The sequence below is a fragment of the Ranitomeya imitator genome, chromosome 8 (assembly GCF_032444005.1).
Source record: "Ranitomeya imitator isolate aRanImi1 chromosome 8, aRanImi1.pri, whole genome shotgun sequence".
NCBI classification, from domain to species: domain Eukaryota; kingdom Metazoa; phylum Chordata; class Amphibia; order Anura; family Dendrobatidae; genus Ranitomeya; species Ranitomeya imitator.
Window position 1 is genome coordinate 30,089,451 of NC_091289.1, and position 18,635 is coordinate 30,108,085.

Below are 18,635 nucleotides of genomic sequence, written 5' to 3' on the forward strand. Positions count from 1 at the left end.
GGAGAAGAAAAAACACGCGATCGGCGCTATTTCCCTGGTGATCTGTGGGGGCGGCCATCTTCCTGAGGCCGCGCGTGCGCATATGGAGTCCTCTGCTGCCCGGGGCTTCAGGAAAATGGCCGCAGCGATCCATCCCGCGTCCATTTTCCTGAAGCCCCGGGCAGCAGAGGACTCCATATGCGCACGCGCGGCCTCAGGAAGATGGCCGCCCCCACAGATCACCAGGGAAATAGCGCCGATCGCGCGTTTTTTCTTCTCCTGCCCAGTGGATTCAGAAGATGGGCATGCGCAAACCACTACGCCACCAACGGAAAGATATGCAAGATCTGGGGGAAGAAACAGCGATGTCACCACGCCCATAAGACCTGACCAGCCTGATTGACAGGCGAAAACGGCGACTTTGGTAAGTTATTTCGGCAGCATAGGTGGGGAATCAGGGTACACAAAATACACTATAGTAACGCACAGCTCAGGCCCTATTTAACAGTATTTTTATCTCGTACTGAAAAAACGGGGAGACAGGTTCCCTTTAATTGAATTTAAAGGGGTTGTCCATGCTTATCACGAAAGTCTGAAGTCACTCTATGTGACTGCAGACTTGTGAATACTCACATCCCGTTCAGCGACGAGACTGAGAGGTCATGGGAACATAAATATGCGATATGCACATTCCCGGTCACATCCCAACTAGAGGTCACACACGACTAGTCGGGATGTGGCTAAGAGAATGCATATCGTATACTTATCATCATATGACCGCCGTCTTACCAGAGAATACTCACAGCGTGTGATTTAAGGATTCATAAGTCTGCAGTGACATAGAGTGACTGCAGACTTTTGTGGTAAACCTGGACAAACCCCATTAAATTCTAATTAGAGACAGACCCACCATTGTTGCATACTCTAAAATGCCACTGAGGGGAATCTGTGACCCATGTTTTTGAAACCCCATGTAAAAGCAGCATGAAGTTGGAAAGAGACCCTGATTCCAATGATGCATCATTTACTTTACTTGGTGCTGCCGTTTTGGGTTGTCATTATGATTTAAAAAGAGAAAACACAGTAGTTTGACAATAAATGGCTTCACCCAACCACTATCCATGAGTGGAGAAACAGTTTTGGTGTTATCATTCATATTCTCTGAAAAAAAAAAGGCCAAGAAAGCAAAAATTCTGCCGGGGAATGTAAACTTTTGAGCACAACTGTATTCTATGTAGAAGGAAACAACCTGCTCATCCAGATCTGGAAAAAAGCAGGATTCAAAAGCAGCTTTTAATGTGGCTTGTAATTTGGGGCGGTACTCATCTCTTACGCCCCAGCACGTTATATGAAGGTGGGTACTTAGCTTTTCTGCTTCTTGACGCCTTGGAACTCTTCGCCCCGGGCACTCTCTTCATCTCACGTTCTCTGTTCCGTCCTGGCTCATTACCTCTCTGAACTATAAACTCTGAGCTGTCCTGTCCCAGGGCCCCGCTCTGGTAAATCACTGTCCTTCTATCGCTTCTCCTTTCTCTGACCACTATCACGCTATCCACTGCCTTGGTCTCCACTCACTTTGGGGACATGGGGACATCTACCTCAACGTTGCTCTGCTGAGTACTCAGACCAAAGGTCTTCTCTAAATGCAAGCTAGGCCGTTTTTTTGGTGAAAAAGGTAACAATTTTAATGTAAGGGTCGTTAGAACTTCTTACCTAACCTATCGGAGAGGGAGGGTGCGTGCATTAGGTGTCCTGTTACCCTAGTCTCTGTTCCATTCCTTTGCTGGGGGGCTTATGGTTCATCAGTGGAGAGCACCATTGGCTTCTTCTGCCTAGTGCACCAAAACACTTTGACCCAGCCCTGATACTTTGTTCCAGTCTGCACCACTGATCAACGACTAACTCCGTGGCCACAACCCAGAGGCCCCAGTGTAAGTCCAGATCCCTGTACAGGGGTCAAAGGGTAAAGGCCCCTGGGATCTGGCAAATGGAGTGGCTTGTGCGAAGACTGTAGTAGTCATTTTAGAGTTGTCATGCAACCACGGGCAGACCCACGTAACTGAAATTACACCAAACACACATTACATATGAGTGGATCCATAATCTATATAGTCCTGTGGGATTTGTTGGCACTACTTGAAGAATAATAATATTCTTACAGGTCCGTAATAGCTGTCTGTACTGCAGATGCCTCACCCACTCACTAGCCGCATCTACATTATTTATGTTTGTTACCCAGATGGAAAATGAAATGTATAATAACTGTGTTGTTGGCGCACAATCCATTGGATGCTTTTAATAAGTAATGGGATTAGGTGTCTTCAGTAACGGCCTTTGGGTTCCTCTAAGTATTCTGTTTTGCTGTGTCTTAGACATATCAAATGACTGTTGCTTTGCGGGCAAATACAGTTTCGGGTTATAAAGAGGATGATAATTAATGCATCATAACAAATTAAAGGCCGTTCGGACTTGTGACTTCTCTGTCGAAGGCAAATTCGACACCTCAAAGAAAGTCTGAAGGACACTCGAAGACCAAAACTGAAATTTTCATCTTCCATGTGCAAAGGGCCATCTGTCACGGGGGTACTGGGTAGACTACAGCTGATTACCCGGGCCCCTGCGATATCCCTCAAACTAGGGAAAACCCTGTCTGTCCCTCTCCCAGAATTTACACTGATGGTGTGCTTGTCTGGGCCGCCAGGCCTGACCCTGACTCCTGTTTCAGCCCTATGCTGAAACCTCCACCCGCCACCCAGTGATAAGACAACACACCAACCTACACAGAAAGCACAGACAGGGAAAACTAAAAGGCGCACCACGCTGCAGACACACAGGAAAACACTATAATGTGCACAGGGCAAAACAAACACAAATATAGGAAGGAGAAATATGACAAAGGATAATACACCACCAGATACGATATTTCTTCTCCTAGACCACCACTCCAGACCGCGATCACCAGGCACAAGACACAATCCATAATCGGCGACGCCGAAAGTCCAGAATGACTATTTCAAGGCCACGGGCGTGACCCAGCCTCCAACCAGATTACCAGCTAGATTAACCTCGGATAACCTGGATAAATTCTAGCCGGCGCCACTGAGCGTATAGTGGACAAATGTGGAATTACCACTGTCTGTCGGACGCCCTAGTGTGAATAGCATCCGACATCAGGGCCGCCATCAGGGCATTACAGGCATCACTGCCGTATGGGGCCCGGTGATGAGGAGCAAAAAGGGGGGCCCGAGCGAGCACGCTGGCAGCCGGTCCGGTCCGCGCTCTGCTCGGGCCCCCCCTGACATTTTTATTGCGGCTGCGGCTGCAGTGCCACTCTGCTGTGCCTGCTGTCCCTAAAAGTGCCTTGTACCTTTAAGGCGGCCGGGCCCGCGGTGCATCATGGGCCCGCCCGCCGCAAGTTAGTGACGTCACACGCTGCCCTGCTCCACTTCCTCATTCCGGGACCAGAGCAGAGCAGCGTGCGGCGCCGCGGTGTGACACCACGTGGTCCGTGGACGGCGGAGGGAGCAGAGAAGAGGCAGCGTGGGACCACCGGACGACGAGGGACCCGGCCGGCGGACGAGAAAGGCAGGCGGCTGCAGCGGGGGACCGGCAGAGGAGAGGGCAGAGGAAAGCGCCGGCCCGGCGGCAGCGGGCCCGGGGCCAGAAGAGGCAAGCACCGGCGGGCGGCGGCAGCGGGGGACCGGCAGAGGAGAGGGCAGAGGAAAGCGCCGGCGGCAGCGGGCCCGGGGCCAGAAGAGGCAAGCACCGGCGGGCGGCGGCAGCGGGGGACCGGCAGAGGAGAGGGCAGAGGAAAGTGCCGGCCCGGCGGCAGCGGGGCCCGGGGCCAGAAGAGGCAAGCACCGGCGGGCGGCGGCAGCGGGGGACCGGCGGGCGGCGGAGGACCAGTCAGACGGCAGAGGAGAAGAGGCAGGCAGGGGGGGGGGCAGAAAGCTGGACACAGGGGGGGGCAGAAAGCTGGACACGGGGGGGGGGCAGAATGCTGGACACGGGGGGGGGGCAGAAAGCTGGACACGGGGGGGGGCAGAATGCTGGACACGGGGGGGGGGGGGCAGAAAGCTGGACACGGGGGGGGGCAGAAAGCTGGACACGGGGGGGGGCAGAAAGCTGGACACGGGGGGGGGCAGAAAGCTGGACACGGGGGGGGCAGAAAGCTGGACACGGGGGGGGGCAGAAAGCTGGACACGGGGGGGGGGGCAGAATGCTGGACACGGGGGGGGGGCAGAAAGCTGGACACGGGGGGGGGCAGAAAGCTGGACACGGGGGGGGGGCAGAAAGCTGGACACGGGGGGGGCAGAAAGCTGGACACGGGGGGGGGCAGAAAGCTGGACACGGGGGGGGGCAGAAAGCTGGACACGGGGGGGGGCAGAAAGCTGGACACGGGGGGGGGCAGAAAGCTGGACACAGGGGGGGGCAGAAAGCTGGACACGGGGGGCAGAAAGCTGGACACAGGGGGGGGGCAGAGTGCTGGACAGGGATGGGGTAGAGTGCTGGGCAGATTGCTGGACAGAGATGGGGCAGGATTGGACACAGGTGGGGCAGAGTGCTGGGCAGAGTGCTGGACAGAGATGGGGCAGAGTGCTGGACAGAGATGGGGCAGGATTGGACACAGATGGGGCAGAGTGCTGGGGCAGAGTGCTGGGCAGAGATGGGGCAGAGTGCTGGGCAGAGATGGGGCAGAGTGCTGGGCAGAGATGGGGCAGAGTGCTGGACAGAGATGGGGCAGGATTGGACACAGATGGGGCAGAGTGCTGGACAGAGATGGGGCAGAGTGCTGGACAGAGATGGGGCAGGATTGGACACAGATGGGGCAGAGTGCTGGAAAGAGATGGGCAGGATTGGACACAGATGGGGCAGAGTGCTGGACAGAGATGGGGCAGAGTGCTGGACAGAGATGGGGCAGAGTGCTGGACAGAGATGGGGCAGAGTGCTGGACAGAGATGGGGCAGAGTGCTGGACAGAGATGGGGCAGAGTGCTGGACAGAGATGGGGCAGAGTGCTGGACAGAGATGGGGCAGAGTGCTGGACAGAGATGGGGCAGAGTGCTGGACAGAGATGGGGCAGAGTGCTGGACAGAGATGGGGCAGAGTGCTGGACAGAGATGGGGCAAGATTAGAGACAGATGGGGCAGGATGGATACGATGGAGACAGATGGGGCAGAATGGGGAGATCATATGGGGCAGAATGGATAGTCATGAGGGCAGGATGGGAGAACATATGGCTGGAGCCTGGAATGAGACACACGGGGGCTAGGATGGCGAATATTACCATAGGGGCTAATTAAGGGATATTATTATTGCAGTGATGTATTTATTTTATTTTTTGAGTATACTGTTTTAAATGGGGGGGCGGTCCTGTTACTGGGTAGAGTGATACTATGTTGCCTTCTTCATGTGGTGTAATGTAGAAGTTGGGAAAATTAAGTAATGTGTTCTACAATCGGAACTCGAGATAACTGTTTTATTTCCTGCACCTGCAGAGACGAGTCCTGGCTGGATGAAGTGATGGCGGTCTGTGCTGGATGAAAGATGAAGGACTTCACCTAGAGACGTCACTGGTGAGTCAGTGTTACCTATACACTGACACTATACACTGTATACTATATACAGAGGTCCTGTGTACAATGTCACCAGTGATCACTGTATTACCTATACATTATATACAGAGCTCCTGTGTATAATGTCACCGGTGATCACTGTATTACCTGTACACAGACACTGCTTACTAATTACAGATCTCCTGTGCATAATGGCACTGCTGGTGATAGTATTGTGGGTTTTTTTTTTATTACTGATCAGTATTGTAGTATTCAGTCATTGGTGGTAATATGTGGTCTGGTCATGGTGTAGCGGTATTTGTTCCTTGTATTTTATATTATTCGATCACTGTGGTGGTAATATGTCATCTGGTCATAGTGCTGTGGTATTTGTTCCTTGTATGTAGTATTATAGGTCATTTTAAAAATTGAAAAATAAATAAAACTATACCTAAATTGTATTGCATATTTTAACAAATATTTAATAGGTTACAGCAGAGTAGGGCCCGGCCAAAAGTGTCTACCGTGTTATGGTGGCGGCTTAAAAAATCTTTTTGGCCAAAACAAAAGCTGCCGGCTATATGTGTGATCTGGTGATGGGAACTGTCAATGTGTGATAGGTGAGAAGTGGAGATTTTCCAAGAGAGAGCGGTGGGACTGTGGACAGTTCGTGGGGTGGAGCCTGGAGGCGGGGCTGGGGTGGAGCCTGGGCGGAGTCTCAAGGGGGCCCCGAAAATTTTGCCAGTATGGGGCCCCGAAATTTCTAGTGGCAGCCCTGTCCGACATGACACCATCTGTTCGTTTTAGAGAGCTGGTGTCAGGGTGACATATTTAGGCACAATGTGCCTTATATATTGGGAGAGGGTCCGCATCAGGAACACTCTCTTTTAGTCGGAGTGAAGAACCACTGAAAAAAGTGATTCCCCAACGCTACTAATGTTGGCACAACCATAGTGTACGGCTTTGCAGTATTAATGATTTATTATTATATATAGGTCATCAATATCAGATGTGTTAGGATCCAATACCCTGGACCCTAGCCGATCCATCGGAAACCATTCCCTGCATAGTAGCCATTGCTGAGAACTGCAGACCGGCCCAAATTCACATGAATAGTAGCTAATCTGCAGCTCTCGGGAATGGCCGACGCACTGTGATTGGAGCTGTTCTGTTCCGCTTACTGTTTACATTCGACCAGTACTGGGATTGAAAACAGCTGATGGTGAGGGTGCCAGTTATTCGAACCCCGAATATTATATTTATTGTTATGATGAGGTAATTCAGTACCACAATGGACATAGAAGTCAGAGCACATACAGTGATCTGACAATAACCCAAAAACAAAGAACGAGCTCTGAGACGTGGGAACTCTGCTGACCGCAATCCCTAATCCTCTCCAACCACACTAGAGGCAGCCGTGGATTGCGCCTAACGCTCCCTATGCAACTCGGCACAGCCTGAGAAACTAGCTAGCCTGAAGATAGAAAATAAGCCTACCTTGCCTCAGAGAAATACCCCAAAGGAAAAGGCAGCCCCCACATATAATGACTGTGAGTTAAGATGAAAAGAACAAACGTAGAGATGAAATAGATTTAGCAAAGTGAGGCCCGACTTACTAAACAGAGCGAGGATAAGAAAGGTAACTTTGCGGTCAACACAAAACCCTACAAACAACCACGCAAAGGGGCAAAAAGACCCTCCGTACCGAACTAACGGCACGGAGGTACACCCTCTGCGTCCCAGAGCTTCCAGCAAGCAAGAAAAAAACAAATAAGCAAGCTGGACAGAAAAAAGCAGCAAACAAAATAACAAAGCGGAACTTAGCTATGCAGAGCAGCAGGCCACAGGAACGATCCAGGAGGAAACAGGTCCAATACTAGAACATTGACTGGAGGCCAGGATCAAAGCACTAGGTGGAGTTAAATAGAGCAGCACCTAACGACTTCACCACATCACTTGAGGAAGGAAACTCAGAAGCCGCAGTACCACTCTCCTCCACCAACGGAAGCTCACAGAGAGAGTCAGCCAAAGTACCACTTGTGACCACAGGAGGGAGCTCTGCCACAGAATTCACAACAATTCATGTCCTGTTTCTTTAATTCAGCATTCACATTATTTTATAGTCTTTGTGCCAATATCCATGGTGGTCAAGGTTGTTGAAGTGGTAAAGGCCAATATCATTGGTGCTCTAGGGCAGTTAAACTCTTTGTTTGCATTGCTGGTGGTCTTCAGCAGAAAAGGAGGTAACATCTACAATTCTGGAAGTACAGACTGGAGAATAGTTTAATGTATGTATCCCTGGTGGTCCAGGGTAGAGCTGGGAATAGTATATCATATATCATACCTGGTTTCCAGTGGTACAGAGGCAATAGGGACGCTATCTGCATGTTACCGCTTTTCAGAGAAAAACATACTTTAAAAGCCATCCGGGACCAAGCTGAACAGGAGACTAATCAGAAAGGCCGGTCTCCAGCGACTTCTCCCTGCCCACTCCCCCTGAGTGCATGCGTGTATAGGGAGAGACCTGTCAATCATTGGCAGTGGGCGGGGAGAAACCGCCAGGAATCAGCCCTTACAACTATTATCCTGCATAGTTCCTCTGCTAACTTTTTAATATCCTTTTCAGAATTAAACAAACCTGGCCGAAATCACACAGCCGATGCCCGATACATGCCGCCCGCTGTCCGGTTCCCTTTAATGTCTTCAGCTAGGGACATTACTTTATCTGCTGCATCTCTTCTTCTGTTTATAACTCTACTTTAATTCCTATATCTTATTTTTATATGACCCTTTATAATGTTATGGGCTTTTTATTCTTTGTATCATTACGCTGTCAGTTTCCATTCCTTCTTTTTTTACTTTTAAGTTTCTTTTTTTTTTGCTCTTTCTCTCTCACAACCCCCATCTAGACACAAAGATAATATTAACCAGGACATGTCATTTTATAGGACGCTGTGAACGTCTGCTAATTCCATTTATACACTGCTAGACCCTGGAGGGCTTTTTGGCCTAGAATGACTGTGCACCTGACCGACTTCACGTAGAGATCTTATTCTTGGGGAATTAGCGCTGATTTTCTGATTTTAAAGTAGGTTTTCGTTGCTTTTGTAGGAAGTTCAGCTCATATATATATATATACAGTGGGGCAAAAAAGTATTTAGTCAGTCAGCAATAGTGCAAGTTCCACCACTTAAAAAGATGAGAGGCGTCTGTAATTTACATCATAGGTAGACCTCAACTATGGGAGACAAACTGAGAAAAAAAAATCCAGAAAATCACATTGTCTGTTTTTTTAACAATTTATTTGCATATTATGGTGGAAAATAAGTATTTGGTCAGAAACAAACAATCAAGATTTCTGGCTCTCACAGACCTGTAACTTCTTCTTTAAGAGTCTCCTCTTTCCTCCACTCATTACCTGTAGTAATGGCACCTGTTTAAACTTGTTATCAGTATAATAAGACACCTGTGCACACCCTCAAACAGTCTGACTCCAAACTCCACTATGGTGAAGACCAAAGAGCTGTCAAAGGACACCAGAAACAAAATTGTAGCCCTGCACCAGGCTGGGAAGACTGAATCTGCAATAGCCAACCAGCTTGGAGTGAAGAAATCAACAGTGGTAGCAATAATTAGAAAATGGAAGACATACAAGACCACTGATAATCTCCCTCGATCTGGGGCTCCACGCAAAATCCCACCCCGTGGGGTCAGAATGATCACAAGAACGGTGAGCAAAAATCCCAGAACCACGCGGGGGGACCTAGTGAATGAACTGCAGAGAGCTGGGACCAATGTAACAAGGCCTACCATAAGTAGCACACTACGCCACCATGGACTCAGATCCTGCAGTGCCAGACGTGTCCCACGGCTTAAGCCAGTACATGTCCGGGCCCGTCTGAAGTTTGCTAGAGAGCATTTGGATGATCCAGAGGAGTTTTGGGAGAATGTCCTATGGTCTGATGAAACCAAACTGGAACTGTTTGGTAGAAACACAACTTGTCGTGTTTGGAGGAAAAAGAATGCTGAGTTGCATACATCAAACACCATACCTACTGTAAAGCATGGTGGTGGAAACATCATGCTTTGGGGCTGTTTCTCTGCAAAGGGGCCAGGACGACTGATCCGGGTACATGAAAGAATGAATGGGGCCATGTATCGTGAGATTTTGAGTGCAAACCTCCTTCCATCAGCAAGGGCATTGAAGATGAAACGTGGCTGGGCCTTTCAACATGACAATGATCCAAAGCACACCGCCAGGGCAACGAAGGAGTGGCTTCGTAAGAAGCATTTCAAGGTCCTGGAGTGGCCTAGCCAGTCTCCAGATCTCAACCCTATAGAAAACCTTTGGAGGGAGTTGAAAGTCCGTGTTGCCAAGCGAAAAGCCAAAAACATCACTGCTCTAGAGGAGATCTGCATGGAGGAATGGGCCAAAATACCAACAACAGTGTGTGGCAACCTTGTGAAGACTTACAGAAAACGTTTGACCTCTGTCATTGCCAACAAAGGATATATTACAAAGTATTGAGATTAAATTTTGTTTCTGACCAAATACTTATTTTCCACCATAATATGCAAATAAAATGTTAAAAAAACAGACAATGTGATTTTCTGGATTTTTTTTTCTCAGTTTGTCTCCAATAGTTGAGGTCTACCTATGATGTAAATTACAGATGCCTCTCATCTTTTTAAGTGGTGGAACTTGCACTATTGCTGACTGACTAAATACTTTTTTGCCTCACTGTATATATATATATATATATATATATAATGTAACACATCCACATAACAGCCTAAATCTGGCGATACACGCAAAATAGCGGCACACATCTCCCTTCTCCTTCCCCACTCACCCATGCGCATGAACGCTCAGTTCCATCGAGCGTTCATGTGTTTTCGACAGGGAGAGAGGAGAAAGCTGCTGCCAGACAAATGTGCCAGCCCCTTATCTTCCCTGAAAACGAGAGTATCGGAACTCACAATTCCAATGTCATCTGTCAGGAAGACTCGAGAGGCCCCCTGTGCATGTGAAATCGTCAGGTTTGGATGATTTTCATCTAAAGGGTAACAAATAGCCCCCTAGACCTCAGTACACCAATGGATTAGGAACTCTGCGCTTACAATTTCTCAGGTTGTGTTTCTTTTCGGCACTAATGGATCATGTGTTTTACCTGCAGCTTCTATGTACTCTGAGATTCAGAGGGAGCCGCCTGATATTGGGAGTATTTTGGCTCATCCTGACTATCTGGAATCAAACACAGAACTTATCAAGCCCAAGAAACTCTTGAATCCCGTAAAAGCTTCCAGAAGTCACCAGGAGCTCCATCGTGAACTGCTCATGAACCATAGGAGGTACGGCTTCACCTTCTTCATAACTGGTTAAATATTGATGGATTATTCCCAAAATCACAAGTTGCATCGCATTTATAGAAAAGGGAATAACTATCTGATGACCCCCAGCGTTCCCGAGATCACGGCTCCGGAACGCCCGAGAATGGGCTCCTGAATGGAGCAGAGATGTGCATGAAAGACCTTTGCTCCATTCATTGTCTATTGGACTGGCAGTGGAGCGCTGTGCTCCACTTTCCATGAAAAATAAATGGAGAAGATGTCGTACAAACGTCCCTCAGCATCATTCTCGGTGGTTCCAGAGCCTCAATCTTGAGAATGCTGGGGGCCCCAGTGGTCATACCCCCAACGATCAGCAAGATATTCCCTATCTTATGGATAGGGGACAACTTGATTTGGTTATTTCTGCTAAAACTCATGTATAGTGACCCCCAAATAGCCATGTTTTTTGAGATTCGAGTGGGAACATGGTGTGTAAAGGAGCTCTCCTTTATATTAGGACTCGTTTCCACGGCCATATTTTCGGTCCAAGCGCAGTCCATGAAATTAAATGGACGAAACTTATTCAATGGGGAGATTTTATTTTTCTGACCAAATCTGCGTAGGAGAACAAATGGAGCCACAGAATAGCGTCTGATTTTTAGGGATACTTTGAAATTTTACAACATAGGAAACTGAAAATGGTCCTTCAAATGAATGATAGCCCCTGTTGTAAAAAAAAAAAAAACCGGGCTGTACATGGATGAGATTCGAGAAAATAAAATTGTCCTAATTTTTCTGGATGAAACTCTCAGCGATTATTTTTTTTTTTTTTTTAGAGACTCTTGTGAATCTCTTGTACCATCTATCGGAGGCATTCCCACCATAACCAGTCCTATAATAAATCTCCATTCTAAAAGCCCCCATAGTCATAAGACAAGTCATCCAAAATTTCACCAAAACGATTGTTGGCTTTTTCAGAGAAGCGAATGATTGTTCTTTTCAACTGATACACGACCCAATAAGCGTCCATTATTTTTTAAAACACCGATCGGCATGTTGGATAATGACTGTCTACATCATCGGCCAAGAAAAATCCAACACAGCCAATGTCATCTGAGATGGGTTTTTTCACACCAACGAGCCATCGCATTTTGACCCAATTGTTGTCTTTTTTGCATCGGGTTCTTTCGTCATGTTGCAAGGCTTCTTAAAGAGTTGAACGCTAACTACCCTTGATAGGTGGCGCTAGAGAGACGCCTTCCTTATGGAGAAGAACTAATTATCATACCTACCGCCTGACCTATAAGATTCCCTGTCACAGCTATAGATCAGTACTAGAAAAACCAACCAGTAAAAAAAAAACAGTATTGAATTTTGCACTAAAGTGGTTCAAAACCTCGAAGTACCAAAGTCAATAGATAAATGTAATACATACAGTGTGTTTTTGTTTATTTTTTTTCATTGTTTTAATAATTTTAACTTTTTTCTTGCTTTGTTTCTTGCTCTTTATCAAAATTGCAAAACTTATGCAGAGGTGATCGAAAAGACGCTCGCATGCGATCACCTCTCCGGTCTCTCTCTGGGTCTCGATATCTATTAATGACAAAATGGCATATTTTGCGGATTTGTTATAAATATTCCTTTAATTAAAAAAAAAATGCCCAAAAAATGCACGTAAAAGAAAAATTGGCCAAAAAGTTGTATGAAGGCCGCCTAACCTAGGAATGCCAATAATAAAATAATTGCGTTAGTGACAGTGCGTTGTTTTAGGTTACTGTTCTGATAAGACCAATTTGTTTTCTTGACTTTGCCCTTGAATTCCGCGAGTATCTTCTGTCCCAGAACAGCGGTTGTCAGCTCAGTATCACTCTCCATTTACAAGTCAGGTAGAAGTCTGACGACAAGGTCACCAGGGAATCCTGTCCTACAAATAACCTTTATACTCACATTTAACAGAGACCTCATATCGTATGCATTACAGCCGCCCGCACGGCCACCATCAGACCCAACGGCAGCCATGATCCAGACGCCGCTGCTGGGTCGCTTCCAAGCAGCATTAAACGTCATTTTTCTTATAGTGTTTCCTATGGTAGTGGTTGTTCTTTTTTTTTAATTTTTGGGTAGTTGTATAAAGTGTTAAAATTAATATTGTCAAGTACCTTATGGTCACAATCAATATTAATTGAATACATTAAAATGATATTTATTTATATATTTCCTTATTTTTTTTTTATCATCTATTTATGCGTTTATGTCGTTGATGCAAAACTGATACAGATCAGTCCGAGCTCCCGATGCTGATGGCTCTTTCTGCTCCTCTCTTTTCTCAGTGCGAGTGTTAGCAGGAGGAGGGAGTTTTCCACAGTTTTCCACACTGTGGACAGGGAAGAAAGCATGTATAGAGTTAGTGAGGGCGGGGGAAAATAGACGAAAGCACGTGGAGAGGAAATAAGTGCAGGATAGAAGCTGTGCTATGGATATGTTGTATATACACTGATGAACAAAAGGGTAATGATGTTTTGAACTTTTGACTTCTAGGCTCTGTATCTCACCATCCACCACTGGTGAGACCACCATCGTTTTTTAGACAATCATCTTGGCTTTTCTCATTCATAAATATGACTTGTAACTATTTAGCATATGATTAGTTATGCAGATTCTTGTTTCGCTCCCGGTGGTGGAAAAAACATTTTCTTCCTTTATACTACAAAATACAACCTGTTCTCACATTCCCTAGTAGCTTAGTGTGTTATTAGGTTGATTCCCAAGCAAAATCTCACTGGTTCATGAAGATGATTTCTCAAGAATGGGGAAACATCATCATCCAGCTCATCGATAGCGGTCTCTCGGCCAAGAAAATTGCCAAACTGCATCATGTGAGGCCAAGATAGCTGGAAGAATCCGAAACGAAGTCCGTCCATTCAGAAGCTAAGAGATGGAAGTCCAGGCAAAATATCAGCGTCAAGTTGGCTCAAGGTCCATCAGTTCTGGAGCTACAAATGCAGCAGTGGAGGAGGCTCGTAAGCTTCATAATAGTGAGAATATGGACGTCCATTTAAGAAACCTGCGACCTACGTTACACAAGTCTGGTGTGATGACCTGAAAAAAGGTGAAGAAGCCTCGATTACAAGCAGTGTTGGCTTGAATTTGGACAGTAGAAGATTGGAAACTGGTAATCTGGAGCAAGGAGGCGAAAGTCAATAGACTAGGCATGGATGGGGGAAAAAAGGGGCTGAAGGATCGAGAAATTGAAGGAACTGTCAAGATCAGTGGAGGAAGCCTGATGATATGTGGATGTTTCACAGCCAAAGGCATTGGATACTTCACCAGGATCGATGGTGGTCTCAGTGCTGAGCTATATGTGAGTATCCCACAAGATGAGTTACTTCATACACTCGGGTACTATGGGTGTAAAAAGGACGACTTAGTGTTCCAGCAGGACAATGACCCCAAGCATACGTCAAGATTAGCAAAGAAATGGTTCAATGACAATGAGGTAGAGGTGCTGGATCGGCCCCCACAGTCCCCAGACCACAACCCCATCAAACACTTGTGGGTAGAGTTGAAGGAAAAGCTGGAGACATACCCAACTGAGTTGACCAGTAGGCACCAACTTCGGGAGCGTGTAGAAGAGACCTGGGATCAGATTTCGGTCAGGACATGATTGGATCTGATCGAGAGCATTCCCAGAAGGATTCGGGCCGTACTGAAAACCAAAGGTGGATTTACAAATTACTAATACAAATACAAATTTAGATTTTTAGGAGCAAAACAGTAACAATGGAGTGACATGACAAGAATCTGCATAACTAATCATATGCTAAATAGCTGCAAGTCAAATTATGTATGAGATAGCCAAGATGATGGTCTATAAAATGATGGTGGTCTCACATTAGAACCTGTAGTGGATGGCGAGATATGGAGCCTGAAAGTCAAAAGTTCAAAACATTGTTTCCCAGCTGCTCAGCTCTGCATATATATTTATACTTATATACTGCTTATAGGATATATAGGGTGTTGAAGACAACAGCTGCCTGAGTATGGAAAGACCTCACATCCAACCTGTATTACCGGGAGAGACACTCCCAGAATAAAAACATCTGAAACTTAGATTAGGCTGCAAATTGCATATCAGTGGGTCTGGGAATGAATGAAGGAATGAAGATTGCAAACTGCAGTTTTATTACAAAGGGTTTGTTCTGCGTTTTTTCTCTTGTGTTTCTGTAATGGAAAAACGTACCAAAACGTATTTTATGCAACACTTTTTTGCTGCAGAAAAATCCATTAACATATGTAAAAAAAAAAAAAAAGTTACCCATTAACATATGTAAAAAAAAAAAATAAATAATGTCAAAGGTGTCCATAGCTTTTATATCTATTTCTCTGCAGGGGACCTGGTACAGGAAAAAAATGAGCTATGCTATAAAGAAATATTAAGAAATTAATCAGTTATCCTCAAGTCTTGTGGAAGACCACTGATAACCCAAGTGTGGTCACGCGACATTCTCTGCTATATCGGTGCAAAATCACCATCAAAAGCAAATACACAGATCTGTGATTACACGGGATGTATCTGCTGCGATCTGATCCATTCATTCTTGTCTATTTGGTGCTGCTGTGCCCTCTAGTGGCAGAAGTGGGCATTGCAGCCGGAAGCCGCTCAGATCACTGAAATAAACGGAAGTATCTCAATTTCAGGGAAACATATTTCTGATTAAGGGTCTTTTTGTTTTGAAGCATTTTGGTGATTTTTTTTTTTTCTTACTGTGATTTTTTTTTATTATAGGTAGCTTGTCATTATTACTAGGTGAATAATCACATCTGGTTCTTGCAGAGGTCTGAGCATTGACAAGAAGCCAGAGCTCCAGAGAGTGTTGGAAAATCGAAGAAGAGACCAGATCATACAACAGAAGAGACAGGAGGAGGAGACCAAGAAGATGCAGTCGCCATTTGAGCAGGAGTTGTTAAAGAGACAGCAGAGGCTCGAGCAGGTATCCGCTTTTCTTCTATGCGTCAAAAATCAGTACGTCCCCTATGAAGGTGTGAGAATTGCACCCCAGTAATATACCGTACTGTAAAGTGTATTTTTTAATCATCATTGCATCAATGGCTTATGCTTAGGACGCGTTTAGTATTTGACCAATATTTTACATCAGTATTTGTAGCCTCAACCAGGAGTGGGTGATAAATGCCGAAGTGGTGACGTGTTTCTATTATACTTTTCCTCTGATTGTTCCTCTCCTGATTTTGGTTTACAAATACCAAATGTAAAATACTGACCAAATACTTAATGCAGCCATGCATGTTTGGCTGATCCAACGTCCAGGACCCCAATGATCCAGCACAATGAAGGGGATATGGTCAGGGCAAGACAAGAAAAAGGTATATTGGTGTCCTGGGCTGAAGAAGCAGATGGCACCGCCTTCATCCCCCCTATCCTCGGCCTGCAACAGTAGAGACTACCCTAACACAACCACCCCCCCTGCTCTGATGGGTCATTTAACAAGCGCTGACAACCACTTCCACTAGAATTGCTACCTTTTCACCAAAATACATGTACTGAAGGTTGTTCTTGTGCTGTATTCATGTACTGCTTATGGCTCCGGTGATGTATTCATGTAGTGATGATGGTTTTGTGTTCATCATCAGAATCAACATCAGTACATGAATGCGAAACCAAAATCATTATCAGTACATAAATAGAACACCACAGCCATCAACAGCCCATAAAAACAGCACCAGAACCATCAACAGTACATAAATAGGTCACTAGAGCCATGATCAGTACATAAATGCATCACAAGAACCACCATCCGTACATAAATAAGGCACCAGAACCAATATCAGTACATAAGTGCATGACCAGAATCACCATCAGTCCATTATTGCATCACCAAAAGCAGCATCAGTACATGAATGGAAACAGGAACACATGGGCTACTTGCACAGTGAACAAGTCTGTAGGAACATGTTCACACACCACCAAGAAACCTGAAGACACAAAAGAGAATAGTAAAACCAAAAATACTCAGTTTGAAAAAAATCGCAGTAATCCGCAAGTGCTAGTAAAAGATGTAAAAAACAGGGTATTTGGTTGATACGTTTTTTGCAAAAAATGTATACTAAGCTGCTCTACCAAACTTCTCTTGTGTCTACAAGACTGGGGAGTTTTCCACCTCTCCTCTTGGGCTATCTGCACAAAAGCTGTTCTACTCTGTATGCACACATGGATTTTTCCTCTCTGAACCCTGTTCACACAGGTAATATACAGATGATCAGGTTTTTAAATACATCAGATAGGGATTGCATACATTAGTTAGGACTGCTCTGATATGGGTATACCGTGAAGTTTGGTAGAGCAGCTTAGTATACATTTTTTGCAAAAAACGTATCAACCAAATACCCTGTTTTTTACATCTTTTACTAGCACTTGCGGATTACTGCGATTTTTTTCAAACTGAGTGTTTTTGGTTTTACTATTCTCTTTTGTGTCATCAGTACATGAATGTATCACCAGAAGAATAATTAGTACATGAGTACATCACAATAACCACCTTTAGTAAATAAATACAACACCAATACTACCATCAGTACATGTATACGTCACCAGAACCAACATCAGTACATGCCAACATCACCAAGTTTAGTACAGCAATCAATTGTAATATCAAATCACCCCATATACATTTGTATCGCATGAACCTACAACTCCCAGTATATCCTACCTAAGCAATGACCATTATCAGACCGCGAACCATACAGGAATCATAGTACTGATGAGACATAGTAGCAACAAGAACACATATAGATACAGGTACTTTATAGGTGGATTGAGTCCTTTTTTTTCTTTTCATCTCCATTTTGTCCAGATGCCATGATGATTTTTCACATCCACAGTTCGTCTCTGCAGACCTTCCTCTTCTCTTGTCTTCTGCAGCAGACCCCTTCATGGTGCCTTTAGAAATAAGAGTATTATTAAGATGTCCTCTGCGTAAAAATATCTGTTCATAATATGACCTGCTCTCCCCACAACCCACCTTCAATTCATCATTTGCTCTCCCCATCACCCACCTTCAGTTCATTGTTTGCCGTCTCGTATCCCCCACCCTTAAATCGCCTTCACCAGACATCACAGAAAGGCAGTGGGACCTGCTCCAGTAAAACTCCCAACGCTGGCGCAGAGCACTTTATTATATCCTGGAGCCCTGTGAGCAGAAGTCGAGGTACCCCCACTGTGCTTCTGCTCACCGGGCCCCATAGAGCAGTAAGGGCAGTAATGCCCTGATGTCACGCAACGTGTAGGAAAGGTTAAGTACAACACGAAGGAATGAGGGAAAGGGAACCAAACACTCGGGAAGAGAGAGTGGAGACCCCTAGGCAGATCTAACGTCACCCCTGTCTGCCCTATCCATATCCGATGTCCCATTGTGCACTATCCACCAACACGGAGCACGGCGGAAGTAGTCTGAGTGCAGGGAGGGAGCGATGGCCAGGGGTGAGCGGTGTCAGTGATTGACACCACTCACCTGTGTGCCATTGTGCTGAATGCCTGCGGATGGGGGAATAGGCTGGGAGGCCGCAGGTATTCAGCAATGTCGACTTTCTTTTCTTTTAAAGCGCTCCTACCTCGAGGAGGCAAGGCGTAGCAATCTAGGAGGGTGCTGCTGACCCCTCGTTGCGGCCCTCGCTTCTAGGGCTTTGACCCACAGAGTTTCATTGATCCATACACACATAACTTTTAAAAACGGATCCGTGTGTCTATCACTCCTAT

At 45.9% G+C, this 18,635-nt stretch overlaps 1 protein-coding gene across 3 annotated transcripts in view; it reads left to right on the forward strand.

Moving 5' to 3' along the window:
* The window catches only part of FAM107A (family with sequence similarity 107 member A), a 142,520-nt gene that overhangs the window by 120,647 nt on the left and 3,238 nt on the right, over positions 1-18,635 (forward strand). For all 3 annotated transcript variants that reach the window (XM_069736639.1, XM_069736640.1, XM_069736641.1), the window contains 2 exons: positions 10,711-10,885; positions 15,699-15,855. In XM_069736639.1, the coding sequence (XP_069592740.1) occupies positions 10,711-10,885; positions 15,699-15,855 (332 nt within the window). The remainder of the gene's footprint in view (positions 1-10,710; positions 10,886-15,698; positions 15,856-18,635) is intronic.